This window comes from Leptodactylus fuscus, chromosome 6 (assembly GCF_031893055.1).
Source record: "Leptodactylus fuscus isolate aLepFus1 chromosome 6, aLepFus1.hap2, whole genome shotgun sequence".
Taxonomy (NCBI): Eukaryota; Metazoa; Chordata; class Amphibia; order Anura; family Leptodactylidae; genus Leptodactylus; species Leptodactylus fuscus.
This window is the reverse complement of record NC_134270.1, coordinates 24760425-24787973: the sequence shown is the minus strand read 5'-3', so window position 1 is coordinate 24787973 and position 27549 is coordinate 24760425. Positions and strand designations below refer to the sequence as shown.

The 27549-nt window shown below is 47.5% G+C and overlaps 2 protein-coding genes across 2 annotated transcripts in view; one reads left to right on the top strand and one right to left on the bottom strand.

Moving 5' to 3' along the window:
• INTS11 (integrator complex subunit 11) overlaps positions 1-27549 on the bottom strand; it is a 527013-nt gene that overhangs the window by 277747 nt on the left and 221717 nt on the right. The window lies entirely within an intron of this gene.
• SCNN1D (sodium channel epithelial 1 subunit delta) lies at positions 118-14478 on the top strand. The gene is made up of 12 exons (XM_075278445.1): positions 118-425; positions 1149-1398; positions 1588-1772; positions 3469-3575; positions 4330-4493; positions 5200-5298; positions 5951-6068; positions 6289-6367; positions 8821-8878; positions 9226-9281; positions 14037-14112; positions 14209-14478. Exons 1-12 carry the CDS (start codon positions 118-120, stop codon positions 14476-14478), a joined length of 1770 nt encoding a protein of 589 aa, XP_075134546.1.

The following is a 27549-nucleotide window of genomic DNA, read 5'->3' as shown; positions in this document are numbered from 1 at the left end:
ATCTGCAGTATTACTTGTATTATGTTCCTAGAGATATATCCAGTTCTTCAGTATTGTAATATTCCTTACTTGCCGGTGACATGTACTTGGGTATGAATTGTTTCAGGGTTTTTCAACATGGAGTCTACAGAGACAGAAAAAGCTGAAGGTTGGATTGAATTCTACGACTCTTTCATGGAGCTCTTTGAGTTCTTCTGTGATAACACCACCATCCATGGTACCATCAGACTCAACTGCTCCAGGAGGAACAAAATGAAGACTGGCTTTTGGGTTGTCCTCTTCTTTTGCTCCTTTGGGATGATGTATTGGCAGTTTGGAGACACCATCCATCAGTACTGGTCCTATCCAACTAATATCGCCATTTCGCTACAATCCAAGCAGATCACGTTTCCTGCCATCACCGTCTGCAATATGAATCCTTACAGGTATACAGAAAACGTACAATTGTGTAGTACAAGGATTAAGGACATCAAATGTCTACCAAGAAACCACAACTTAAAGGGGTATTCCCATCCAGACTTTTATGTCTACAGGATGTGCAATAAAAGTCATATGACCCTGTCTGTTTGCCCCCCACACAGTATATAACTGATTTTTTTTATGGCCTGACACAATATATGACCCCCTTTTTTACACCCCACCCAATTTAGGACCCCCTTTCCCCCCCATCCCCATACAGAATATCAGCCGATAATATTTACTCACCTCTCTACACTCCTGTCCTCCGCTGCTGCCATGATGGTACACTGTAGCCAACACTGAAGGACGTAGAGACACTGTCTGTAGCACCGTGGCGTTCTTCAGCGTTGTGACGTAAGTGACGGGCATTCTGGATAGCATGGACAGGTGAGTAAAAATTATCAGCTGCTATCTATTTCAGTAACACAAAATAATGCCATCCCTCAGTTTATTCCATAAGGTGCTGCCTGGAAGAAGATCCCCTGCATGATAAACATGGACATTATGAGTCCTCCTGAGAGACAGACACTCTTTGCTAATAGAGACAGTTGCTCTCTGCTGACTAAGAGGGTCTTGCACCCAAGACCCCCAGGATTACCTCAAAATACCTCAAGGAAGAATTTGAAAATGAATATTATAAAATGTGTTCTCTGCCTTTCCCTGAGTTAATATTTGATGTCTTCTTCTAGGTTTGATCAGGTACATGAGTATCTTAACCAGTTGGATCATCTGGCGGAGGCAACTTTGAGCAAGTTGTATGGTTACAATGGTTCCTTGCATTTCCACAAGGATGCAGAGATGCTCGATCTTGGCGTTGTTATGGAAAATACGACTGACATAGACAATGGGATTTTTCATTTAGACCAAACAATAACTCTGGAAAACGTTGACAAAGAGGCAGAGCCTACTGGGAAAAGGCAAAAAGTGGGATTCAGGCTGGTAAGAGAATGTGAATTGATATGTGGAGTGACTGGATAGCAGTAATACTATACACGCCACATAAAATAGTTGGTTACCATTTAAGTGTCATGGCTTTTGTACCACTTTTGCTGTTGAGTTTTGTGAGAGTCCCGAAGTAAACCAGACTGTCACTGACTAACACATTACCTGTATGTCTTCCATTAATAGTGCAATTCTACTGGTGGAGATTGCTACTACCGCTCATTCTGGTCAGGGGTGGATGCATTTCACGAATGGTACAAGTTCCACTTTATGAACATCATGTCTGAAATCCCCTTGATGCTTGAGATGCCGGATAACTTGCTGCAGAAGTTTATTCTGACTTGTGACGTCAATGGAGCCTTGTGCAGCCGGTATATATATTTGGATTGTTCTTATATGAAAGATTAACCAGAATTATGTAAAAGTGGAGCGGACTTTTTTTTATGGTAGGAGAGAACTTTAAATTGGCTTAAAGTGTAGGGTAGATTACCACCAGGCTCCTAAAAACAGGAGGTATTAAAAAAAATATATATATATATATATATATATATATATATATATATATATATATATATATTCATAATCACCTCCCCTTACCCATTTTGGGCCTTCTCGAATTGTTCAGTGCGCTCTGTCAGGCTCAGCATGGCGCCCTGATGCTGGGCATGACCATGTTACCGCTGGTAGCCCAATCAGAGGCCTCAGCGGTGATCCTGGGCACTTGACATAACCAAGAGGCTTGGAATATTTAGCAGAAGGTTATGAATGGGGTGGGATGGGATTAGCCCAAATTCTAAAGAGGTTTCTAGGAAATTCCCAACTCACAGAGGAGGAACATCAAAACATAAATCCTACTCACTTGCCCCATTGCTATAAATCCTACTCACTTGCCCCATTGCTATAAATCCTACTCACTTGCCCCATTGCTATAAATCCTACTCACTTGCCCCATTGCTATAAATCCTACTCACTTGCCCCATTGCTTTGGTGTCTGCCATCTCTGTCCATTTTGGTGTTCTCGGCGGTGACCCCATTTCCATCCACCCCCTTGGCCAATCAGTGGACGGCACTTCCTGGTGGGTGCCAGGACGGACAGAGGACACCAGAGCTGGGGACAGTATTTTTTATTGAGTATTTTTTATTTGTCTGTGTTTCACCTTCCCCGGCCTCCTTTGTGAGTTGTAAAATTCCTGGATACGTAAAGTAACAAAGCCCATAAAGATCGGTTCTAAGTGTCTTCAGTGTACCTTTGTTCCCCGTACATGATAGATGCCAATCTTTCGAGGTTTTATGAGGCATGAAAGTTTACCTGTACTAGAAGAAGAAAGGAAAATGTTATTGTCCTGCAGCCTGTTTGTGTGTGCGGTAACTCGATCTGTATCGGAGAGGTCTCTTAGTGTAAGTGCTTTAGATTGTTCTTTTATTCGGATACTAATACTATGGGATTAGCTAGAAAAGAATGTCTATTTTTTCCATTTTGTACATTTGATCTCTATGGTCAATGACGTCCAAGATCAGTTTCCATTCAGATGACACAATATGCTTTCAGTATGGCAGGGGTAGGGCGATACTTGGTGTAAGATGTCTTCTTGGTAGTCCCTACCATTGAAGTGAATGACAAATCACTAGGACATGCCTTTGCTTTCTGGTTGGTGGGGTCCGGTCCAACAACCTGAAATCCCAACAATGAAGGAGCTACAGTGCTTGCTTAAGGTGTTGTCATAGACGTCATGTGTATTGGATACTGATGACCTATCCACAGGACACCCAGAACCCACGCCAATCAGCTGATGTAAGATGTAAACGGGGTATGTGGACAAAAGTCGCCCTTCATGTTCCCCAGTGCCACCCACCATGTTGCCTATGGTAGTTTCTGGCTCCCTACACTATTCACCTGTATAGGATTGCAGCTAGACTGATCATAATACTGATATCAGTGCTCATGTTAGTAAATTCATCCACATCAACCATATGTGATGACTATTAGAAATTGATATCAAAACTAGGTTTTATACTAAAATTGTTGGTTCTTTTTATCATTGTGTCATATCTTTTATTTCCCTATAGTGGTTCCTCACATTTTCACCACCCTACCTATGGTTCCTGCGTTACTCTAAATGGAAACCGCACGGACAGCAAACTTTGGACGACAATTAAGCCTGGAAAGATGTATGGTAGGTGTTTCTAAAAGGGTGTACATTTACTTGACTGTAGTTTAACGCCTTCCAGACATCCACCATATATACTTGGAGGAAGTCAGAAGGAAGGTTATGGTTGTGCTATACAGCAGATAAATGCTTGCAATGGCTAGTATCAGAGATAACTCTGGCAGTTTCACCCCTTAGATGCCGCAGTCATGAGCGACTGTAGCATCTAAGTGGTTTGACAGAGAGAGGGGGCTCCTTGTGTTACCATATGGGTCCCCTGCAATTCCGTAGATGCCGCAGTCATGAGCGACTGTAGCATCTAAGTGGTTCGACAGAGAGAGGGGGCTCCTTCTGTTACCATATGGGTCCCCTGCAATACCATTCCTGGGTGCTGGAGTTGTCATGGAAGCTCTGCGTCTGGCGATGGCCCCAACTTTTGTCTTCGCATGAGTCATGCAGACACCGCACGGAAAACACAAGGACCCCATTATAGTCTATGGGGTTCATGTGTTTTCATTGCTCACCGCTTTTTAATGCGTTCAGTATTCCGTTCGGGGGAATACCGAATGCAGAGGTGAACCGGGCTTGAGAAGGCAGGATTAAAAAAGGAAGACTGGTTGCAAGGAAGGGGATAAAGGTCAGACAGGTCTACCCGAGTACTAGAAGGGTGTTCCCCAAAGGATCTGACATGAGTCAATGCACAAGTATCAGGACATGGATTACTAAAGTTCACTTACAATTTTAAATCCAAACCTTATCTTGCAGTCGCTTTCTCTTGTAGGATTGACCTTGACACTGAAAACTGACCAAAACGAAAATATGCCCATTTTGTCAAGTGCAGCAGGGGCGAAGGTCATGATTCACAACCCGGACCAGTCTCCACTGGCAGAGCATGAAGGATTTGATATAAGGCCGGGGACCGAGACGTCAATAAGTATTCGAGAGGTTAGTGATGTCAGTCAATTCTCTGCCAGAAATCAGTCTATCTCTGTGTATGGGGTAAGTTCACCTGGAGGAAAATGAAAAGGAATCCCTCTTTATTTTCTGTGTCTACCCGCTACGGGATGCCGATGCCCAGATGGATGGATCTAATCTACAGGGAGTTTCAAGACTATTTAAATAGAGCGGCGGCTTTTTCCAACAATCATACTGGGGCCCAATTTTCTGTGTTTTCTGAGCAAATGGTGCTGGTGACGTATCCTTAGTTTTGCCCAAGGATCAGCTGTTATACAGAGAACAGAGCAGGAAGCAGATAGCGCCGTTCTCTGTCTAGTGGTTGTGTTGAGTTACTGCAGCGCAGTTCCCTTGCATTAGACTTGAGCTGTAGAATCTCAACATGGCCACTAGTCAGAGAACAGATCTACCTGCCACCGCCATTGTTCTCCGAATAGTAGCTGATAGGTTATTAGTATCACATGCCTGGAAACTAACCTGAAATCAATGGTAGTGACGCTAAAGGCAACACCATGGTGCTGGAACTTGCTGACCTCATGGCCACAAAGTTGCACATGGAAATGTAGTTAGTTATATCTGACTCTGTTGTATTCCCGTGTCCTCAGTACTAGCCATCCATGTGGTGAACTACACATATGACTGTAGTATAGGTGGGAATACATTGGGAATCATAATGAACGTTTATATTCCATTGCAGGACCAGGTGAACCGTTTGGGAGAACCTTACAGTGAATGCACCTTAGACGGGAGCAACTTAGAATTTCCGCTTCTATACAATTCATCCTACACACAACAGGTAAACTATTTCCGGGACAAAGATTATCCAACATGTATTACATGGGTAACCAATATAAAAAAATGAATTCAAATATTAAAGGTGGATTTTTTTGTTTTTTTTTGAGACCCAGGCACAGGATAGGTCATGAGTATCAGAATGGTGAGGGTTTGACACCCAGACCCCGCACTAATCAGCTGCTGGGATCCATATACAGTACAAAGTATATAGCTGGACGCAGCTCTGCTTGTAGACAGTATAAGTCTTGGTTCTTTCTTGCGCTGGACTCTCCATCGGAGGACCCGAATAACAAAGAGCCCGTCCATTAAACAGCGGTTACCCACAGACACCCACAAACCTCATAGACGATAATGCAATGCAATGATTTTCAGTGGAATCTGCAGCAGATGTGAACCAAACCTAGTAAAGTGCCTACACATAAAAATATATAATGGGGGTCCAAAAATGGAGCTCTGGTGTGAAAAATAGTTGCAATCATTCCTGAGCTATCTGTGTGTTTAGCTTCAGGACCCAATATGCAAATTAGGCTGTCAGATGGGCGGGGCGGGGCTGGAGCAGGTAGTCTGAGACCGCCCACCTGATACATAAAGTGATTGCTAATAGTAAAAGAATTACAATAATTTGATAATATTCCTTTTTATCCAACTTTTAGAGTTGTCTCCAGTCTTGTTTCCAATACAAGATGATACAGACCTGCGGATGTGGATATTATTTTTATCCCTTACCCCCTGGGACGGAATATTGTAATTACAACAAGTATCCGGGATGGGGTAAGGATCATCATGTACCAGAGTGTATACTGTATATGTAAGACAGAATATGGATGGCTCCATTAGATGATGGGAATGTCCATAGATGTGGTGTCCATAGTTGTAGAGATCCAGGGCTTCTCTTATTATGGGGCACTGATGTAAATATATCCTATATGTAGCAGACAGTGTGAAGAGACAGAGCTCCGGGTTATTCTGACCTCACGAATCTTCATTTCAGGCCATTGTTTCTATAAGCTGTACGACACACTGTTAGATCACAGACTCGCCTGTTATAAGAAGTGCCCGAAGCAATGCAGGTAAGAAGGTTGTTGTGCACTAGGATCATACAGTCCTATGAAAAAGTTTGGGCACCCCTATTAATCTTAATCATTTTTAGTTCTAAATATTTTGGTGTTTGCAACAGCCATTTCAGTTTGATATATCTAATAACTGATGGACACAGTAATATTTCAGGATTGAAATGAGGTTTATTGTACTAACAGAAAATGTGCAATATGCATTAAACCAAAATTTGACCAGTGCAAAAGTATGGGCACCTCAACAGAAAAGTGACATTAATATTTAGTAGATCCTCCTTTTGCAAAGATAACAGCCTCTAGTCGCTTCCTGTAGCTTTTAATCAGTTCCTGGATCCTGGATGAAGGGATTTTGGACCATTCCTCTTTACAAAACAATTCAAGTTCAGTTAAGTTTGATGGTCGCCGAGCATGGACAGCCCACTTCAAATCATCCCACAGATGTTCAATGATATTCAGGTCTGGGGACTGGGATGGCCATTCCAGAACATTGTACTTGTTCCTCTGCATGAATGCCTGAGTCGATTTGGAGCGGTGTTTTGGATCATTGTCTTGCTGAAATATCTATCCCCGGCGTAACTTCAACTTCGTCACTGATTCTTGAACATTATTCTCAAGAATCTGCTGATACTGAGTGGAATCCATGCGACCCTCAACTTTAACAAGATTCCCGGAGCCAGCATTGGCCACACAGCCCCAAAGCATGATGGAACTTCCACCAAATTTTACAGTGGGTAGCAAGTGTTTTTCTTGGAATGCTGTTTTTTTTTTTGGACGCCATGCATAACGCCTTTTTGTATGACCAAACAGTCCACAGGCTTGTCCAAATGTGCTTTTACATACCTAAGGGGGCTCTATTTGTGGCGTGCTTGCAGAAACGGCTTCTTTCTCATCACTCTCCCATACAGCTTCTCCTTGTGCAAAGTGCGCTGTATAGTTGACCGATGCACAGTGACACCATCTGCAGCAAGATGATGCTGCAGCTCTTTGGAGGTGGTCTGTGGATTGTCCTTGACTGTTCTCACCATTCTTCTTCTCTGCCTTTCTGATATTTTTCTTGGCCTGCCACTTCTGGGCTTAATAAGAACTGTCCCTGTGGTCTTCCATTTCCTTACTATGTTCCTCACAGTTGAAACTGACAGGTTAAATCTCTGAGACAACTTTTTGTATTCTGCCCATGAACAACTATGTTGAACAATCTTTGTTTTCAGATCATTTGAGAGCGGGCTGTCCATGTTCGGCGACCATCAAACTTAACTGAACTTGAATTGTTTTGTAGAAAGAAATGGTCCAAAATCCCTTCATCCAGGATCCAGGAACTGATTAAAAGCTACAGGAAGCGACTAGAGGCTGTTATCTCTGCAAAAGGAGGATCTACTAAATATTAATGTCACTTTTCTGTTGAGGTGCCCATATTTTTGCACCGGTCAAATTTTGGTTTAATGCATATTGCACATTTTCTGTTAGTACAATAAACCTCATTTCAATCCTGAAATATTACTGTGTCTATCAGTTATTAGATATATCAAACTGAAATGGCTGCTGCAAACACCAAAATATTTAGAACTAAAAATTATTACAATTAATAGGGGTGCCCAAACTTTTTCATAGGACTGTATATACCATGGCTGCTGTATAAGTGACTATGCACAAGTATAGGAACGTCAGATACCCAGTAGTGGGCACCTAATACGTGTCCCTCTGATATACAGAATCTGTATGTGTAGACTTTTCCATATGGGACACATTCTATGCAAGAGCAAATTGTCTGAGTTACAATATGTCACCGGGGTAAAGAGGGGTTTAATTTTTTTTATTCTTACCAAAGAGGAACTTTCATGTCCTCGGAGATCGGTGGCTTTATATACTGTTAGAAAGCTGACGCTAATGTACGCTGTCAGCTCTGCCAGTATATACCCGGGTGCCAGAGATATCGGTGCTGTAAGTTTCCAGAACGATATCCCTCCACACTCAGTAACAGGCCTCACAGCCTAGCGTCATCGCTGGTCTCTAAGGAACCCCCACCTGACAGTACAAGGCTATGGAGGAATACAGTCAGGGGTGCAGTCCTCATAGCTGAGCTTTCAGATGGGCCCTTCTGTGCAGTGATGCCGGTAGCCAAAACTAGCGGTACCAATATATCTGAAACTGGGGCAGGTACCTGCAAAACTGTAGGTGCACTGAATTCAGCAAACTGTGAGCCTTGCAAAGGTATATCACACGCCATATCTGACACGAAAATTAGAACCTCCATATTATAATGAAAGGTATATCTGAGACAAGAGATAGTGTAACGTACATATATCCTAGTGTAACAAACATAGATTCTAGTGTAACATGTATATATACTAGTGTAACATACTTATATCCTAGTATAACACACGCATACACATATATAGAAATACAGTATATATACCAGTATGACATACATGACTGTGTTTTTACTTTAACAGTGAGATAACGTATCAGCTCTCAGCGGGTTCTTCTAAATGGCCGACGTCTGGATCTAAGGTAAGTGACTTTTTTTACATAATTTTTTATTGGTCTCAACATTGAAATTGGAAGTCTCATGCAGACAAACCCTGTTGGGCTTATAGACGTCATGGGTGGGGGTCCCCTAGTAAGAACCCCAGATGAGAGGGACATGTAGTACACTGTTATCCAGCTGTTGACTGCTGCAGCAGAGATGTCTGGATGGACAAAAATCTTCTTGGTATTATAAGGAAATTTCAGAGGTCCCAGGACTGCACCCATACTGATCAGCTGACTGCCAGGCTGCATTTTTAGGGACGTGGTTGTCTTTATGACAGAGGGCGTCCATGATATCTCTATCTAATATAACTGTATCTCCGTTGCAGGATCAGATCACAAAAGTCTTATCTAAAATAGCTGGTTACAACCGAACCAGTACAGGGTAAGTATAAGAACTATAATACATTCCTATTACTATAGATTCCATTACTTGCCTGTAAATGTGATCAATACAGAAGATTAGGTCATAGGTCATACGAGAAATGGAGATATGTCCTCGTCCTCTCTGGTAAAAATGGTTAGAATTTTTTTGATTTTTCCTTAGTCAAATCTGGTTTGTGATCAGTGTTTCCTTCAAGTCTTTGTAGGTAGAGAGTGGAAGAGGAGATAGGGGAGTGGGAGAGGAGATAGGGGAGAGGAGATGTGGGAGAGGAGGTAGGGGGGTGGGAGAGGAGATAGGAGAGTGGGAGAGGAGGTAGGGGAGAGGAGATAGGAGAGTGGGAGAGGAGGTAGGGGAGTGGGAGAGGAGGTAGGGGAGAGGAGATAGGAGAGTGGGAGAGGAGGTAGGGGAGTGGGAGAGGAGGTAGGGGAGAGGAGGTAGGGGAGAGGAGATAGGGGAGAGGAGATAGGGGAGTGGGAGAGGAGATAGGGGAGTGGGAGAGGAGGTAGAAGAGTGGGAGAGGAGATAGGGGAGAGGAGATGTGGGAGAGGAGGTAGGGGGGTGGGAGAGGAGATAGGAGAGTGGGAGAGGAGATAGGGGAGAGGAGATAGGAGAGTGGGAGAGGAGGTAGGGGAGAGGAGGTAGGGGAGTGGGAGAGGAGGTAGGGGAGTGGGAGAGGAGATAGGGGAGAGGAGATAGGGGAGTGGGAGAGGAGATAGGGGAGTGGGAGAGGAGGTAGAAGAGTGGGAGAGGAGATAGGGGAGTGGGAGAGGAGATAGGGGAGTGGGAGAGGAGGTAGAAGAGTGGGAGAGGAGATAGGGGAGTGGGAGAGGAGATAGGGGAGAGGAGGAGGAGGTAGGGGAGTGGGAGAGGAGATAGGGGAGTGGGAGAGGAGGAGGAGGTAGGGGAGTGGGAGAGGAGGTAGAAGAGTGGGAGAGGAGATAGGGGAGTGGGAGAGGAGATAGGGGAGTGGGAGAGGAGGAGGAGGTAGGGGAGTGGGAGAGGAGATAGGGGAGAGGAGGAGGAGGTAGGGGAGTGGGAGAGGAGGTAGGGGAGTGGGAGAGGAGATAGGGGAGTGGGAGAGGAGGAGGAGGTAGGGGAGTGGGAGAGGAGGTAGGGGAGAGGAGATGGAGTGGGAGAGGAGGTAGGGGAGAGGAGATGGAGTGGGAGAGGAGGTAGGGGAGAGGAGATAGGGGAGTGGGAGAGGAGGTAGAAGAGTGGGAGAGGAGATAGGGGAGTGGGAGAGGAGATAGGGGAGTGGGAGAGGAGATAGGGGAGTGGGAGAGGAGGTAGGGGAGTGGGAGAGGAGATAGGAGAGTGGGAGAGGAGATAGGAGAGTGGGAGAGGAGATAGGGGAGTGGGAGATTAGGTAGGGGAGTGGGAGAGGAGATAGGAGAGTGGGAGAGGAGATAGGAGAGTGGGAGAGGAGATAGGGGAGTGGGAGAGGAGATAGGAGAGTGGGAGAGGAGATAGGAGAGTGGGAGAGGAGATAGGGGAGTGGGAGAGGAGATAGGGGAGTGGGAGAGGAGATAGGGGAGTGGGAGAGGAGGTAGGGGAGTGGGAGAGGAGATAGGGGAGAGGAGGAGGAGGTAGGGGAATGGGAGAGGAGGAGGAGGTAGGGGAGTGGGAGAGGAGGAGGAGGTAGGGGAGTGGGAGAGGAGGTAGGGGAGTGGGAGAGGAGATAGGGGAGTGGGAGAGGAGGTAGAAGAGTGGGAGAGGAGATAGGGGAGTTGGAGAGGAGGTAGGGGAGTGGGAGAGGAGATAGGAGAGTGGGAGAGGAGATAGGGGAGTGGGAGAGGAGGTAGGGGAGTGGGAGAGGAGGTAGGGGAGTGGGAGAGGAGGTAGGGGAGTGGGAGAGGAGATAGGGGAGTAGGAGAGGAGGTAGGGGAGAGGAGATAGGGGAGTAGGAGAGGAGGTAGGGGAGTGGGAGAGGAGGTAGGGGAGTGGGAGAGGAGGTAGGGGAGTGGGAGAGGAGATAGGGGAGTAGGAGAGGAGGTAGGGGAGAGGAGATAGGGGAGTAGGAGAGGAGGTAGGGGAGTGGGAGAGGAGGTAGGGGAGAGGAGATAGGGGAGTAGGAGAGGAGGTAGGGGAGAGGAGATGGAGTGGGAGAGGAGGTAGGGGAGAGGAGATGGAGTGGGAGAGGAGGTAGGGGAGAGGAGATAGGGGAGTGGGAGAGGAGGTAGAAGAGTGGGAGAGGAGATAGGGGAGTGGGAGAGGAGATAGGGGAGTGGGAGAGGAGATAGGGGAGTGGGAGAGGAGGTAGGGGAGTGGGAGAGGAGATAGGAGAGTGGGAGAGGAGATAGGAGAGTGGGAGAGGAGATAGGGGAGTGGGAGATTAGGTAGGGGAGTGGGAGAGGAGATAGGAGAGTGGGAGAGGAGATAGGAGAGTGGGAGAGGAGATAGGGGAGTGGGAGAGGAGATAGGGGAGTGGGAGAGGAGATAGGGGAGTGGGAGAGGAGGTAGGGGAGTGGGAGAGGAGATAGGGGAGAGGAGGAGGAGGTAGGGGAATGGGAGAGGAGGAGGAGGTAGGGGAGTGGGAGAGGAGGAGGAGGTAGGGGAGTGGGAGAGGAGGTAGGGGAGTGGGAGAGGAGATAGGGGAGTGGGAGAGGAGGTAGAAGAGTGGGAGAGGAGATAGGGGAGTTGGAGAGGAGGTAGGGGAGTGGGAGAGGAGATAGGAGAGTGGGAGAGGAGATAGGGGAGTGGGAGAGGAGGTAGGGGAGTGGGAGAGGAGGTAGGGGAGTGGGAGAGGAGGTAGGGGAGTGGGAGAGGAGATAGGGGAGTAGGAGAGGAGGTAGGGGAGAGGAGATAGGGGAGTAGGAGAGGAGGTAGGGGAGTGGGAGAGGAGGTAGGGGAGTGGGAGAGGAGGTAGGGGAGTGGGAGAGGAGATAGGGGAGTAGGAGAGGAGGTAGGGGAGAGGAGATAGGGGAGTAGGAGAGGAGGTAGGGGAGTGGGAGAGGAGGTAGGGGAGAGGAGATAGGGGAGTAGGAGAGGAGGTAGGGGAGTAGGAGAGGAGGTAGGGGAGAGGAGGGAGGTAGGGGAGTGGGAGAGGAGGTAGAAGAGTGGGAGAGGAGATAGGGGAGTGGGAGAGGAGATAGGGGAGTGGGAGAGGAGGAGGAGGTAGGGGAGTGGGAGAGGGGAGAGGAGGAGGAGGTAGGGGAGAGGAGGTAGGGGAGTGGGAGAGGAGGTAGGGGAGTGGGAGAGGAGATAGGGGAGTGGGAGAGGAGGAGGAGGTAGGGGAGTGGGAGAGGAGGTAGGGGAGAGGAGATGGAGTGGGAGAGGAGGTAGGGGAGAGGAGATAGGGGAGTGGGAGAGGAGGTAGAAGAGTGGGAGAGGAGATAGGGGAGTGGGAGAGGAGATAGGGGAGTGGGAGAGGAGATAGGGGAGTGGGAGAGGAGGTAGGGGAGTGGGAGAGGAGATAGGAGAGTGGGAGAGGAGATAGGAGATAGGGGAGTGGGAGATTAGGTAGGGGAGTGGGAGAGGAGATAGGAGAGTGGGAGAGGAGATAGGAGAGTGGGAGAGGAGATAGGGGAGTGGGAGAGGAGATAGGGGAGTGGGAGAGGAGATAGGGGAGTGGGAGAGGAGATAGGGGAGTGGGAGAGGAGGTAGGGGAGTGGGAGAGGAGATAGGGGAGAGGAGGAGGAGGTAGGGGAATGGGAGAGGAGGAGGAGGTAGGGGAGTGGGAGAGGAGGAGGAGGTAGGGGAGTGGGAGAGGAGGTAGGGGAGTGGGAGAGGAGATAGGGGAGTGGGAGAGGAGGTAGGGGAGAGGAGATAGGGGAGTGGGAGAGGAGGTAGAAGAGTGGGAGAGGAGATAGGGGAGTTGGAGAGGAGGTAGGGGAGTGGGAGAGGAGATAGGAGAGTGGGAGAGGAGATAGGGGAGTGGGAGAGGAGGTAGGGGAGTGGGAGAGGAGGTAGGGGAGTGGGAGAGGAGATAGGGGAGTAGGAGAGGAGGTAGGGGAGAGGAGATAGGGGAGTAGGAGAGGAGGTAGGGGAGTGGGAGAGGAGGTAGGGGAGTGGGAGAGGAGGTAGGGGAGTGGGAGAGGAGATAGGGGAGTAGGAGAGGAGGTAGGGGAGTGGGAGAGGAGGTAGGGGAGTGGGAGAGGAGGTAGGGGAGAGGAGATAGGGGAGTAGGAGAGGAGGTAGGGGAGTAGGAGAGGAGGTAGGAGAGGAGGTAGGGGAGAGGAGGGAGGTAGGGGAGTGGGAGAGGAGGGAGGTAGGGGAGTGGGAGAGGAGATAGGGGCTATTCCTTCTAAATAAGGCAATCCAAAAAATGGCAGATCATTATTACTGTATAGTGTGAAGTAACTTATCATACTTAACTGGAGTAGTGAAGGTTTATGGTAACATCCCTGGCTTCTAGAATAGAGAAGGAAATAATGGTTTCGTTCCTGATGGTCTAGGGCAGTGATGGGGTTAATGTTTGCATCTGTGCTGGTCTAGGGCAGAAAAAGCAGGAAATCTCTGATTACATTAACAGACACCCCGCCTACAAACTGCTCCCTACTCTCACACAGACTGCTCCCTCATGGTGCTGTCTGTTACATAGACTGTGCTCTATTGTCATAGACTGCTTCTTATGTCCCCTCTCATGCTGTTGTGATGTTTCGTTTGCTGGGTGAACTGCTCACAGGGAGGAGTATTGAGTTTGCGAGCAAAACATCACAGCTGAGGTCAATGATCTGAAAATAAATCAGATAGTAGATAGATAGAGTAGATAGATTATACAATATTAAATGATATTTTTGCTTTGATCCACTCTAGAAATGATATGGCAAAACTCAATGTATATTTCCAAGAACTAAGTCTCCGCTCATTTGATGAAACGCCTGCAATGAATGTAAGTATGGTGATAATACTGGATGTTCACGGGTCCCTCAGCAATATTCCGTAGCTCAGAACACATATTACATTTTTTATTCTTTTTTCGTCATAGATTCAGAATCTACTTTCTACTATGGGAAGCCAATGGAGCTTTTGGTTTGGCTCTTCGGTGCTGTCCGTGGCAGAGATCGCAGAGTTGGTCTTTGACGTTGCCGCCATGTTGATCATAGTCGGCTACAAGAAGTATGGAAAGAAAAAGGAGGACAATCCTAATGCGAATGTATTTGTCATCCAGACCGATGGTATGTCAGACCGTGACGGAAGAACTTTAACCACTTCACAAGGCCAAAAAGAGACCAACAATTCAGAGCAAAAAAATTGAATCAAAACCTGCAGAGATGTCATCATGAGATCATTGAGGACCGTAAGGAGGTGGCGGGGAATTGATCCATGATGTGTATTTCTATGTACAAAAGAGAACAGATTTTCTAGGTTTCTATTGACTGGATTCAGAAACGACACTGGGAAAATGTAGAGTTGTGTGCCATGAATGAGGTGTTAGTCGGGTCTCAAAAAGTCTAATTATTGGTATGTTTAGATATCAAGTAAGGGAAGAAGCGGCCAGGTTAAAGGGATTCTAGCATTTAAACACTTTTTTTTCTCCCTAACACGTCGAAATAGCCTTAAGAAAGGCTATTCATCTCCTACCTTTATAAGTTGTCTCCAGCCCGCCGTTCGGTGAAAAATCCGGTTTTCGTTGGTATGCAAATGAGTTCTCTCGCAGCACTGGGGGCGGGCCTCAACGCTCAAACAGCACTGGGGGCGTCCCCAATGCTGACAGGGAACTCTTCAGCCCCGCCACCATCTTCTTCTGGAACGAGGTCTTCACCGCGTCTTCTTCCGGCGGTAGCTTCTAACTTCTAGGGCTAGGGTAAGCCGACTGTGCATGCTTGCGGCCACAAGAAAAATGGCCGCTTACACAGTATTGGAAGCAGCCATTTTCTCGTGGTCGGTGGGCATGTGCAGTCAGCTTGCCCTAGTCCTAGAAGTTAGGAGTTACCGCCGGAAGAAAACGCGGTGAAGACCTCATTCCAGAAGAAGATGGAGGCAGCGCTGGAGAGTTCTCTGGCAGCATTGGGGCCAACCCCCAGTGCTGCAAGATAACTCATTTGCATACCAACGAAAACCAGATTTTTCACCGAACGGCGGGCCGGACACGACTTATAAAGGTAGGAGACGAATAGCCTTTCTTAAGGCTATTCCGACATTTTAGGGAGAAAAAAGTGTTTAAATGGTAGAATCCCTTTAAGTTTATATAAATGGAGAATGTGGAGAGATTTTAGGGATTCCGCTTACAGTGACTTGTGCACATGCCCTTGCCCAATGTAATGTAAGATACCAGAGACATTTTATTAAGAGCCATTGGTGGTGTATCCAAATCACAAAAACATTACTAGGGTAAAACAATGATGCAACAAAAAGTAGAATTTTCTGCACAACATTTCAATGTTCATAGTTGCTCCTCAGCATCTGACAATACCTACTGAGGAGCAACTATCAGATTTTCTAAGAGCATGTACTATTGTAAGAGCAATCTTCTATTTATTCCTTGTGTAGCAGAAGTGTAGTCGGGGGCCTCTTAACAAGACCACATTTTCTGTGTTGAATATTCCGTTTTCCACATTGGCCACCTTCTTTGAGACAAGAACCTATTTCTAAAGCAGTTTTGCTTTCAGGGGCTTGGACTTGCCTTTGGCTAGTTTATGTCTGGGCGACCGATGGCAGGGTCCTCTGCTGAGCCTCAGTATGTCCATGCCATAGGTAATTTTTTTTCTTCGCGCCACTACGTAAACACATTAGCTGCACAATTGGCCGGAACGTTTGACCTTCTCCACATTTCGCGCTATCACGACATCTCTTCCAGATGGTACTCTTTGTCTTTTTGTCCTTGGCGCGGTTCCTGTGCTATAAAATGATCACAGCTATGACCGCGCCTCAGCAATCTCCTTTCTACCGGAATTGGCTGGTCCCTAGAATCTCCTCGAGTCCTGCGACATTTTTGAGTGTATTTTTACTGTGTTAAACGTTAACCAGCCCTTCAGATCTTAGGTTTTCCCAAGACATTCATGATGTTCCCAAACACACAATACTGAGAAGCCATTCCGTGAGCGTTGATGTTATCTCCGTGACCAACGCTATCACATATTATTTATGGAATTTTTGGTTGGATTTTAAAGGGGCGCCCATTACAAGATTAATTTAGGAAGAAATGTATATGAAAATTCTATATATAATACTGTCTGTCTAGTGTCTATGCGGTCATACAATGGTTAGTGAGACTCTTGGCTGTCAAGGTATAGTATTAGGGAAATTCCTTTACTCTGGACTTAAAGGGATATTTCCATCTGCTGTGAAACTACAACTCCCAGCATGCTCCATTCACTTCCATGGGAGTTCCAAGACCAGCAGAGCAAGTATGCATGCTGGGAGTTGTAGTTTTGCAACAGCTGGAGAGCCGGACGTTCCCTGCCCCAAATGGTTACCTCTGATCGTTGCCTTGTTCCCTTATATGTGACATTTCAGAGTATCCGATACAATGTAACGCTGAGGGATATGTTAAATGATATGAACTGTATATAAACTGATCTACCTCAGTAATGTCTCCCTTTACCCAGATGGAAGGTATGACTTGTCCAGGCTGCCGTACCGCAGAGAAGTGTATATATGTATATATCTATATATATAGTTTATTATAGAATCATATTGATTGTATTGTTACGTTTCTCTCTTCCTTCCTCGATTTTCTGTATTGTTTGTAATATTTACAGACACTTCGATATGATTTATACGCATCCTGTATTAATAAACTGATTAATATGTAAAGGTCGGTCTGGTTCTTTGGCAGGGGAAATTATGTATAGTTCAATGTCTATGTTATGGTGATAGAGGACATCAGCGGGGTCTCATAATATATCTCTTTGGTGTCGCTTACTTGTCACCTTCTGCTGAACTACATTTTATAGAGAACTGACTCTTCACATCTAATAGGTTCTGCTCCACTGATTCCAGCGAAATGGAATATTTTTCTCTAGCCCCCGCCATTCCTGAGTAATCAGTGCAGATAGTTTCTACAATGAATATGCTAAGTATACTCACTACTGCCAACTGGGCCGTCCTTGTCTCTCTGCTCCAGCCCAGGACCACCCACCTGGATAGAGGATAGATAATAATGTGACATTACCCCTTACAAGGAGAGCCTCAAGTGCTGGGATATTCCACCAATAACAAAGTCATGTTCAGTCAATTCATAGGGTGGTGTGCCAGGAGCTGTAGTGCTAGTTCAGGGGCATTTCTAGGGTCCCCATAACATACAAAACAAGCTATATATACATATATAACATTAAACAAGACCACATTCTCACGACCGAGGTACAAAATGACCATTTTTCTCGGCTGCCTTGTACCCGTTTTTATGGATCCCCCATACATTTGAGTATCTGGAGGAATCTGTGAAAACAAACATGAATAGGACATGAACCATATTTTGACATCCCATTACAACGGACCGTCAAAATAACAGTCATGTGAATAACCCCCATTCACAGACATTGAATTTAATTCAGCTTTATAGTGCAACTAGCATGTGCCTGCGACTTCGTCTGCGGGTTGGCGTTGAGCCGCGTCCATGTATGCAGTTGGTGCTGGTTGTGATGTGTCGTGTGTGTGCCGACGAGACCCGCCAGCGGCCCCCACTGCTGTGGCACCCCCTTTCCCACGGTGGCCTTGCTTTCCTTTTCCGCAGCCCCCTCTATTTCGGCAACCATGGCGCCCACCCCCTACTCCCCTACTGGCTCCCCCCGCACCCTCTACCATGGGCCCCCACTGTCCTCTCGCAGCAACCCTCGCACATATCTCTCCCCCAGGCCCCCATTTCACGTGGAACCCCTCCCCCATGCCTCCCTCTTCTCCACAGTGTCTGTGCGCCTGCATGACCCCGGTCTCCTGTCGTCCACCTCACCCCGGGCCCCCCTGGTGTCGCGTCGGGCCCTGGGGCTGGGCTGCAACGCTCTACCCCTGCGAGGCCGTCGAATCACCGAGCATGTTGTGGCGATGGTATCGTCACGCGGCAGCCTGTACGCTGGTGTGAAAAGTGATGCTGCATGTCGGGTCCTCTCACAAGCGTCCAAGCACCGCCATGTTTTTCATCCTGCAGCCGGGCTGCCCAAACAGCAGTGGCAGCCAATCGGGCAGCGGGACAACGACATCATCTCAGGTCCTGCAATTTCAGTGGAACGGCAATTTTGTGGTCGCGGTCGCACAGCCCGGAAGTGTAGGTGAAAAGTAAGTAGCCTATCTTTTAATCCCGGACCCAAGTAATGTACTGTACGTCTCAATTTTAGGCGAATCTGTTCGCCGTTTATGCGTGATTAAGGAACAAACATCCAAACACACAAACTTTCACCTTTATAATATTAGTAGGATACCAGGGTAGTAGCGCCCACGTGGAAGTGGCGGTTACCCCGCAAGGTGATTTTTTTTTCCTTTTTCCATACATTATAGCCCATCCTGTATTATCATTAAGAATAACATTTACTGTATTAGGAGGGATCTATACGTGACGGTGCTGAGCAACTTCATACAGTGATCATGGAACAGAGGGAAAGTGCAAACACCCCAAACAGATCTTGGCTCATTTTGGAAAAAAAAAAAATACAGAAATCCTCTATAAGGCTGGAGCCCCGCATAGCGTAGATGTCACCTTTTGCCCGTGGCAGAAACACCGTGGAAAGAACTGCAGTGTCTTACAGTCCCTGCAAAATGGATCCCATTAACGCACTGCGGGAAAACATGCGCAGTGGACACATTGTGATTTCCAAAACCATTGTGGTTTCCCTATAGGTAAAAATGAAGCAGAAAGTCTGAAGAGGAAATCTCTGCAGACTTCTGTGTAAGGATGCGTTCACACGGAGTAACGTGCCGCGTGATGTGGCACGTATACGCCGTGTGAGATTTTGAGCGCCGTATACGCTCCCATTGATTTCAATGGGAGCCGGGTTTGTATACGCCGCGTTATTTTGCGGCTGTGATTTTGCGGCCACAAAATAACGCGGCGTATACAATCCCGGCTCCCATTGAAATCGATGGGAGCGTATACGGCGCTCAAAATCTCACACGGCGTATACGTGCCACATCACGCGGCACGTTACTCCGTGTGAACACACCCTAAAGTGCTGTGAGAAAAACCATGATGCTTTGTCGTTGTGGTTTTTCCCACAGCACTTTTTTGTGGGCCCTTACCAATGAGGATGTACTTTGTGGGTGAATTTTTCCCCATCATGATCTGTGCTAGCGGCCATGTTACCCTTTCTGTATAGTATATACTTATGTATAGTGACGCCCCTGCTCTCCATCACTTATCACACCAGTTATCTGTTACTTGTAGAAAAAAATGAATAACTTTCCTCTACAAAGTTAGACAATGTTGTCCCATAATATACAGGTATCTCTACTCTCATCTTATCGCTGGCATGTTCTTCGCTTGGCCACTTCCCAACAATTCTCCCCTCCCCCATTACATCCACTAGCTCAGTTCTGCAGAGGACCCCTCCTCGTGCTTCGCCCATTCTGTAGAACTCACTGCCCGCACCATCACACTATGTCCTAACAATCTTAGTCTTAAATGGACAGTAGTCCTTGAAAGTTTGTGAACCCTTCAGAATTTTCTATATTTCTGCAAACATCAGATTTTCACACAAGTCCTTAAAGTTGAGAGAATCAAAGAAATGAGTCACAAATATTAGACTTTGCCATTTATAGCAGAAAGTGATCCAATATCTGCGAACGGTAAAAGTATGTGACCCTTTGCTTTCTCTGGTAACTGTTCAGTCCTGCACTTTGGCTTGGAGGGATTTTAATCCATTCCTCTGTATAATACAGCTTTAAGTCTGGGGCCCTACATAGCGTTAACGCCACGCCGCTGTCTTTTCCACGTCGCTTTTTGGCTGTGGCCTACTATGTGGGACCTTGGCCTAACTCTATTATCTTGGAATGAACTGTTCACGTCAAATCCTTCCACAACATTTCTATTAGATTAAAGGGATCCTATCATTTAAACACTTTTTTTTCTAGCTGGCACGTTGGAATAGCCTTAAGAAAGGCTATTCGTCTCCTACCTTTATCAGTCGCATCCGGCCCGCCATTCGGTAGAAATACCGTTTTTTACCAGTATGCAAATTAGTTCTTTTGCAGCCCTGGGGGGCGGGCCCCAGCGCTCACACAGCACTGGGGGCGTTCCCAATGCTTCCAGAGAACTCTCTCCAGCAACACCTCCATCTTCAACAGAAATTGCGTCTTCTTCCGGCTGGGGTCACACTCGGCTCTTGCGTGCATGCGCAGTACGCTCCTGTAGTTCACCGTAGAATTGCAGGAACTACAGGAGCGTACTGCGCTGTCTGAGCACTGGGGCCCACCCCCAGTGCTGCGAAAGAACTCATTTGCATACCGATAAAAATCAGTATCCCTACCGAACGGCGGGCCGGAGGCGACTGATAAAGGTAGGAGACGAATAGCCTTTCTTAAGGCTATTCCGAGTTACCAGCTAGAAAAAAAAGTGTTTAAATGATAGGATCCCTTTAAGGTCCGGACTTGGCCTTCACCATTCCAAGACTTTAACTTTCTTCTACTTAACCATTTGTTAGAACAACTTGTAGGCTTCGGGTCATTGTCTCGCCGCATGACTTATGTAAATCTCAAGATTCTCTTTTTCGTCTTATTGCTTGTTCTTTTCTCTTATGTACTTGTGTTATCTCCTCGGTTGTTATGGTATTATCATCTATGGTCACATCAGGAGTAAGGTTGTCCAGATCATGTCTTGGCTTTAGTAACCAGTGCCAGGCAGTGGCTGCCAAGCCAAATAAAGTCTTTGCATGCAACATGAAAGGCAAAGGTGACTGTGACCGGAACCTTCCCTCTGTACAAGTCACTAGTCAGGCTATTGTGTTCGGTTTTGAGCATTTTGATATAAAACAAACCCTCCTGATACGGGGAATGGTATCTCATGGGGAATATAAGTATTTCCTAAGGCAGATACGTCAGGACAGGAGAGGGTCATCGTATTGTCTACATGGCCACCCCGTTCTCAGTGGTTTATAGGGTTAGTTATACTTTAACTTGTGGCTTACAATATAAGATATATTTATCCTATACCCACCTGTTAACTATTCACTGTCTGTAAGCCGTGTCTCCTTCCTCATCTGTCTTTTATGGTAATGTCTCAGTTCCCTCCTGAATCGCGGCCTCTGCGCGTTCTGAGATGTCCTTGTGATAATCCTGCCGTGAGACTTTCAGCCCCTCACATACATGAGCTCATGTGCCATATCTTTATGGTTTTCTATTCTTAAACCTGATCCATAAATTTCAGTTTTATAACCCAGCGGTAAAATACTGCCGAAATGTTTACACAGCAATGAAAGCGAAAATCTACACGATCGTAAAGCCTGGGATAACAAATGTGTAACTATGGCCGCCTTAAAGGCAACCTGTTAGGGAGATTTGGGACACTAAACCACTCACAGGCCCTTGTAGAGAGGGGGTTTAATGTCTGAAATCGCCCAATTATTAAGTAATTCACCGCCACATTAAAAATAAAATAGCTTTATATTTATCTAGCGATGAGTCTCTTTGGGTTTCTCTCTGGTGGTCTTGGGGCCTGTGCTGTTCTTCAGTGAAGCCGGAGATTTACACCTCATGTGCCAGAGGATCTGCGCATGCACACTAAAGATCTGCTCCAACACAGGGAGTACAGCGAATAGGTATGCATAAAGCTTTTTACTGTTAATGTAGCCATGGATTTCATTATAACAGGGGGATATGGGCAGGGGTGAACCATGGGTTTCTGCTGCCCGAGGTGGACGGGGAAGGGGGCGGGGCCAAGCGGAGCGAGCATCTTTAGCAGGCAGGAGAGACCTGCTCTCTGCCTGAGCGTGAGGGGCGGCCGCTGGAGCAGCGCTGCTCCAGCGACCTCCCCAATCCACTGCTCAGTGACGGTGACCCTAAGCCAGTCCAGGACAGCTTGTCCTGGACTGGCTTAGGTCAGCAAAAATGCCGCCCTCCCCGGGGCCCTAGCATAGCGCCGCCTGAAGCTTCAGGTCACCTCATGGGAGGTGCGGTGCTGGATATGGGACACTAAACCCCAGGTCCATAAGGACCTGCGGATGGTTTAGTGTCCTAATTTGACCTGACAAATTCCCTTTAAAGAGAGGTCCCAAGATTAAGGCCCTATGCAAACAACCATAGCTGTTTTCCGTATATTATGCACAATTACAGATCTGTATACGGATAGTATAAGGATCGATTCATCCGCTATCGCCTCATATACGTGTCCTTAGTTATAACAGATGCGCCTACATTGTAGAAACCATCAGCAATATATGGATCGGGTCCTATTCCTCTCTAGATTTGCCCATACAACTCCTTTGTGGACCAGTGATGGCGGATAGACTTCAATGGGGCCTAAATCTGCTACGTGGGGCCTTAATGTTTTGTACCAAAAAAGAGACTGCTGCCATGCCCAACACTTTCTCTCTGGCTTGGCAATGGAGTCTTCATTTATTTTTGCCTTTCACCATTATTTTTGGGCGTATTGATGATGCAAGTACATTTCTCTTCTCTCCTTAGATGTGCCAGGCGCTTGGCGTGACTGTGATGAATTTGGCACCTTCAGACTGCCAGGGCTCAGTTTATCCAGCAATAGTAAATGTGCCCCAGATAGGTTTATTTTAACCGTTGTTAAGGCGTTGTACGTAAAATGGAAAGCGTTCCTATTATATATATAGGGCAGGTTTATGGATATCGCAGTAGGTTAAAGAAGCAGATTGCACGGAGATGAATAGATAGAGTCAGAATGACAAACACAAGTCACCTCTTCCTTAGCGAAACCAAGTGATTCTGGTTCCAACCTGCTGGTGCTGAGCAGGCCTGGGAACAAGGCAGGATATCAATCTGTTTGCTTTATCTGCTTAAAGTGCTTGTCTATATGGGAAAACCCATTGACACGGGGAAATAGAGGGAGGTCAAAGGTTCACGATCCTCAGCTATTGAGCGGAGCCGTAAAGAGTTGCAAGAGGGTCTCGCATGCTTGGAGGACTTGTCCTACGTTACACAGACAACCCAAGTATAAGGGTGGACATTGGTGCAGACATTTGCGGGGACAGGTGAGCTTTGAGGATCCATTGTCCACCTGCCCCGGCCACCACAATTCCTGGAGAACCCCTTTAAATCATAAATGCATATTTTCCAGTACGGAGCATGCTCACTCCGCTCCTCACTAATGTACCTATTGCCCTATACAAAGCCGTACAAATTTGGTAAAAACGGATGAGAAAAAGCCATATCTCTGCCGCTATAAGGTGACTCCAAGTATTCCCTTTTATTATACTTTATGATAGACATTATAGCGTTTGTGACCCAGACATGTGCTAGAAACTGGAACGTAATACAAATCACCTATTGTCCTAGGAGACTGCACCTAACCCGACAGGATGGGTAATATGACAGGAAGGATCCGGAGAAGCCTTCAGCACCATTATTACCGTGAATGACGGCGGGCGGCGGCGAGGTAACAGAGCTCTACTGTTTGACCTGATTTTTGTAGGACGTTTTTGTAATAGATATGAATAAAATAGGAACATAAAATAAAGTATAACGTCTGTTATTGACCCCACTATAACTATAAGGTCGACTTGACACAGCGATACACGGCGATTCCCTTTCACCATTACTGTGGCATAAAAAAAGGTTTGTCACTTTTTTTAAAATTGTCGCAAGTGGCATTTACATGGCGCCCCCTGGTTACATTCTAACACGGGTCATGGCGAGGGTGTGTTGTGTGAGGGATCAGAATTAATCGTAAATCTATAAGTAACCCTACATGTCAACGTAGGTGCACAGCACACCAGAGGACGTACCTGGTCTACAAGGGCGCATGTACCCCTCATAAATCAGGCAAATCCTCCGATGGAACAGGGATTTTGAAGACCTATGGTTAAAGTGGTCCTGCGCCCAGTTATCAATTAAAGGGGTTGTCCAGTGGATAGCTTGATGATTAGTATCCCTACTGGGATCCCCATGGATGTTGAAAACTGGGGTGGTGTGCGCTTTAAATTTGATTGGAGCAACTGGTCAGACAGCGAGCACTTGTACATCACTGAAGATAGCCAAGTGGTAAAATAAAATACAGACCCCGGACTTCCTCCCATAAAAATACAGAGCCAAACAAGAAGCCATAAATAATGGCCCAGACCCCTAAACCAATTCAGACCCCCTGAATGCAACACCCCAGAACAGATCTCCTTACACTATGGAACCTTTTCAGGCCGGCCTCCCCTGCTGCCTCTAGGCGGCACTGCAAGTTACATCACAATGCCAAAGAACGCCAGGATAGGTGGGTAAATTGTCAGCCAATACCTTTGGCAATAATCCAATAACTAGTGACCTAGCATATCACTATATAGAGGCCGAAAAAAGGGGTCTTGTGTGGAGGCCAAGACAAAAAAGTGGTTCATATACTGTATGGGGAGGGGGGAGGGTAAAAAAACAGGGCCATATAATGTTTTGGGGGCTAGTAAGTAGGTCACATTACATCACTTTGTTCTGTTTTTAGACAGAAGGTCCCAGTACTCTATAGTTGGGGAGTGCTGTGGACCTCCCAGCCAAAGACAGAATAAACAACTATAGCAGTTGTGAAATGGACCCTAAGCCGGGGACCTTGTAGACTCCCTCACCACACCATGGTCTCCAACTGTAGGGAATTTCATAGAGATGCTGTGGCGCCTATCTGTGCAGCTCTTCTAACGTCCTTCCAGCCATGCTGCCTCCTGCTCTATGGATACAGTATCATAGTGCAGTTGACAGGATAGTTGCAAAGACAATAGAAGAGGCGCACAGCCGGGAGGATAATAGAAGAGGCGCACAGCCGGGAGGATAATAGAAGAGGCGCACAGCCGGGAGGATAATAGAAAAGGCACACAGTTGGAAGGACAATAGAAGAGGCACACAGCCGGGAGGACAATAGAAGAGGGGCACAGCCAGGAGGACAATAGAAGAGGGGCACAGCCAGGAGGACAATAGAAGAGGCACACAGTCGGGAGGACAATAGAAGAGGTGCACAGCCGGGAGGACAATAGAAGAGGCGCACAGCCGGGAGGATAATAGAAAAGGCACACAGTTGGAAGGACAATAGAAGAGGCACACAGCCGGGAGGACAATAGAAGAGGGGCACAGCCAGGAGGACAATAGAAGAGGCACACAGTCGGGAGGACAATAGAAGAGGTGCACAGCCGGGAGGACAATAGAAGAGGCGCACAGCCGGGAGGATAATAGAAAAGGCACACAGTTGGAAGGACAATAGAAGAGGTGCACAGACAGGAGGTCAATAGAAGAGGCGCACAGCCGGGAGGACAATAGAAGAGGCGCACATCCGGGAGGACAATAGAAGTGGTGCACAGTCAGGAGGGCAGTAGAAGAGGCGCACAGCCGGGAGGATAATAGAAGAGGCGCACAGTCAGGAGGACAATAGAAGAGGCGCACAGCCGGGAGGACAATAGAAGAGGCGTACAGCCGGGAGGACAATAGAAGAGGCGCACAGCCGGGAGGACAATAGAAGAGGCGCACATTCGGGAGGACAATAGAAGAGGCGCACAGCCAGGAGGACAATAGAAGAGGCGCACAGCAGGGAGGACAATAGAAGAGGCGCACAGCAGGGAGGACAATAGAAGAGGCGCACAGTCAGGAGGACAATAGAAGAGGCGCACAGCCGGGAGGACAATAGAAGAGGCGTACAGCCGGGAGGACAATAGAAGAGGCGCACAGCCGGGAGGACAATAGAAGAGGCGCACATCCGGGAGGACAATAGAAGAGGCGCACAGCCAGGAGGACAATAGAAGAGGCGCACAGCAGGGAGGACAATAGAAGAGGCGCACAGTCGGGAGGACAATAGAAGAGGCGCACAGTCAGGAGGACAATAGAAGAGGCGCACATCCGGGAGGACAATAGAAGAGGCACACAGCCAGGAGGACAATAGAAGAGGCGCACAGCGGGGAGGACAATAGAAGAGGCGCACAGTCGGGAGGACAATAGAAGAGGCGCACAGCCATGAGGACAATAGAAGAGGAGCACAGCTATGAGGACAATAGAAGAGGCGCACAGTCAGGAGGACAATAGAAGAGGCGCACAGCCAGGAGGATAATAGAAGAGGTGCACAGTCAGGAGGACAATAGAAGAGGTGCACAGCCGGGAGGACAATAGAAGAGGCGCACAGTCAGGAGGGCAGTAGAAGAGGCGCACAGCCAGGAGGACAATAGAAGAGGCGTACAGCCGGGAGGACAATAGAAGAGGCGCACAGCCAGGAGGATAATAGAAGAGGTGCACAGTCAGGAGGACAATAGAAGAGGCGCACAGCCAGGAGGACAATAGAAGAGGCGCACAGCCGGGAGGATAATAGAAAAGGCACACAGTTGGAAGGACAATAGAAGAGGCACACAGCCGGGAGGACAATAGAAGAGGGGCACAGCCAGGAGGACAATAGAAGAGGGGCACAGCCAGGAGGACAATAGAAGAGGCGCACAGCCGGGAGGATAATAGAAAAGGCACACAGTTGGAAGGACAATAGAAGAGGTGCACAGACAGGAGGTCAATAGAAGAGGCGCACAGCCGGGAGGACAATAGAAGAGGCGCACAGCAGGGAGGACAATAGAAGAGGCGCACAGTCAGGAGGACAATAGAAGAGGCGCACAGTCAGGAGGACAATAGAAGAGGCGCACAGCCGGGAGGACAATAGAAGAGGCGTACAGCCGGGAGGACAATAGAAGAGGCGCACAGCCGGGAGGACAATAGAAGAGGCGCACATCCGGGAGGACAATAGAAGAGGCGCACAGCCTGGAGGACAATAGAAGAGGCGCACAGCAGGGAGGACAATAGAAGAGGCGCACAGTCAGGAGGACAATAGAAGAGGCGCACATCCGGGAGGACAATAGAAGAGGCGCACAGCCAGGAGGACAATAGAAGAGGCGCACAGCGGGGAGGACAATAGAAGAGGCGCACAGTCGGGAGGACAATAGAAGAGGCGCACAGCCATGAGGACAATAGAAGAGGAGCACAGCTATGAGGACAATAGAAGAGGCGCACAGTCAGGAGGACAATAGAAGAGGCGCACAGCCAGGAGGATAATAGAAGAGGTGCACAGTCAGGAGGACAATAGAAGAGGTGCACAGCCGGGAGGACAATAGAAGAGGCGCACAGTCAGGAGGGCAGTAGAAGAGGCGCACAGCCAGGAGGACAATAGAAGAGGCGTACAGCCGGGAGGACAATAGAAGAGGCGCACAGCCAGGAGGATAATAGAAGAGGCGCACAGTCAGGAGGACAATAGAAGAGGCGCACAGCGGGGAGGACAATAGAA

Excerpts from the sequence above, each read along its gene's own strand:
- SCNN1D (XM_075278445.1), top strand. The coding sequence starts at position 118 with ATGGAGTCTACAGAGACAGAAAAAGCTGAAGGTTGGATTGAATTCTAC. Across the intron at positions 1,399-1,587 it reads AAAAAGTGGGATTCAGGCTG|TGCAATTCTACTGGTGGAGA; the intron begins GTAAGAGAATGT and ends TTCCATTAATAG. Across the intron at positions 4,494-5,199 it reads CGTCAATAAGTATTCGAGAG|GACCAGGTGAACCGTTTGGG; the intron begins GTTAGTGATGTC and ends ATTCCATTGCAG.